Below are 1,672 nucleotides of genomic sequence, written 5' to 3' on the forward strand. Positions count from 1 at the left end.
TGTGTTTAATGACCATAGAAACTCATGTTGAGCCTGCTTTCCACTAATTTACACTGGAACTGTAAATGAAGCTGAGTGGCGAGACGAGAAAGACTAATTAATGTGTCACTGCGTCCAGATAATTGTGTCTGTCTGTCGGGATCTTCACCATGTCGGACTCTCTGCGTCTCATAGAGCTGGACCAGTTTGAGGATCCAGGGCGGGTGAGGGATCAGACCGGCCTGCTGAGCCTGATTAAAGATGGCCGACTCCAAGTCTGGATAACCGGCTTTATCCAAAACTGCAGAGGGGGATGAAAGAAAAGCACACAGTATGAGAGCCGTCGTGTACTCATGAAGCCTCTGCTAGTGTGTTTCAGTGTTATGTGAAAGAAACGTACCAATGCCAGGAAACAGGTCATTGATCAGACTCATAAACAGAGGCTCGTCCTCGTCCACCTGCAGAAAGTCACACAAGCAATCAGGATGGCTGACTGTGGCAAGGACAAGGGCTCCCCCTAGTGGGCAACTCTAACAGTCTGATAATAATGAAATGAAAACTTTAAACATAAAGTCTAATTTCTGCATTGATTACTAACACACACACCAGTTTGGAGAGGTTCATGTCCCTCAGGACCCTCATCACCACGGTCTTCTCTGGTTCTGACGGGTTAGATCGCTTCACAGCTCCCAACGTCCTCAAAACCGACAAAATGTTCCTCAGACCGAAATCATAATGGACCTGGTAAGAAAGACCAGAGAAGTATAAATAATAATATAACTAAATGCATGAGTAACAGTTTACAAAGAAAGGCAACGGAGAAATGAGAAAATCCATCATCTAACACCAAGAAGGACAGGATGTGTGGTGCTTACAGCTGCAGGATCACCCACCTGTTTGGACAGCTGCTCCTCACACAGTTTGTAGAGGGTGTAGAACTTCCTGCTTAGGACCTGGTTGTCACGGAAACCAGCACTGGCCAATTTAACCCTCATGATGATGGCTCGGTCCGGGACCATCATGGCTACCGTGCGGAACTGAATCTTCAGGTTTTCCGGCAGCTCCTGACGGCCGGCGTAACCGGGATTCTGGAAAACCGAGAAGTTACTAGAACTTTCTGAGCGGAGGAACATCAGCACGCTCAGTGCTGGACCTGTGGCTCACTGTAGTTACTGAGCTGCCTTCATGTATCCACAACTGCTCACCTAAAGAACACTGAATACTGAACAGTGCATTGTTTCATATGCAGAGTGACTCTGATGATTTATCGTTGACTTATACTAACACCAGAGTGTTCATTAGATCAGAGGTACCATGGTGAGGAAGATGCCGAACTCGGGATCCATGTCGACCACGTCTCCGTCGGTGAAGACGAACTGCTTCTTCTTGTTCTTCTTACACTGCAGCACGATGTAGATCTGCTGGGCGGCAACAGAAAGCACCGGCAGCTCGATGCGGTTAAACTCATCAAAGCAGCCCCAGGCTCCGGACTGAGCCAGACCTGCAGACACAACACTGCACTTTCAGATCAGCATTTTGATGGAACGATCACATGTTTATTACATGTTAAGAAGATGCCGTGACTTAGGTATCATACAGAGTTATGTATCATAGAAGAGTGGGCGACTGGCCTCCACTGACTTCCACACTTTTGTCTCTGACTCAGGAGAAACATGTCTTCATGAGGATCTGC

At 47.3% G+C, this 1,672-nt stretch overlaps 1 protein-coding gene across 1 annotated transcript in view; it reads right to left on the bottom strand.

Annotated features, from left to right (window-relative positions):
- LOC102195290 (dynein heavy chain 5, axonemal-like) overlaps positions 1-1,672 on the bottom strand; it is an 82,249-nt gene that overhangs the window by 23,014 nt on the left and 57,563 nt on the right. The window contains 5 exon segments of the mRNA XM_013915282.1: positions 159-280; positions 380-437; positions 586-720; positions 873-1,067; positions 1,293-1,480. Of these exon segments, the coding sequence (XP_013770736.1) occupies positions 159-280; positions 380-437; positions 586-720; positions 873-1,067; positions 1,293-1,480 (698 nt within the window).

The sequence above is a fragment of the Pundamilia nyererei genome, unplaced genomic scaffold (assembly GCF_000239375.1).
Source record: "Pundamilia nyererei isolate P.nyererei 1_Seehausen unplaced genomic scaffold, PunNye1.0 scaffold00281, whole genome shotgun sequence".
Lineage (NCBI taxonomy): Eukaryota > Metazoa > Chordata > Actinopteri > Cichliformes > Cichlidae > Pundamilia > Pundamilia nyererei.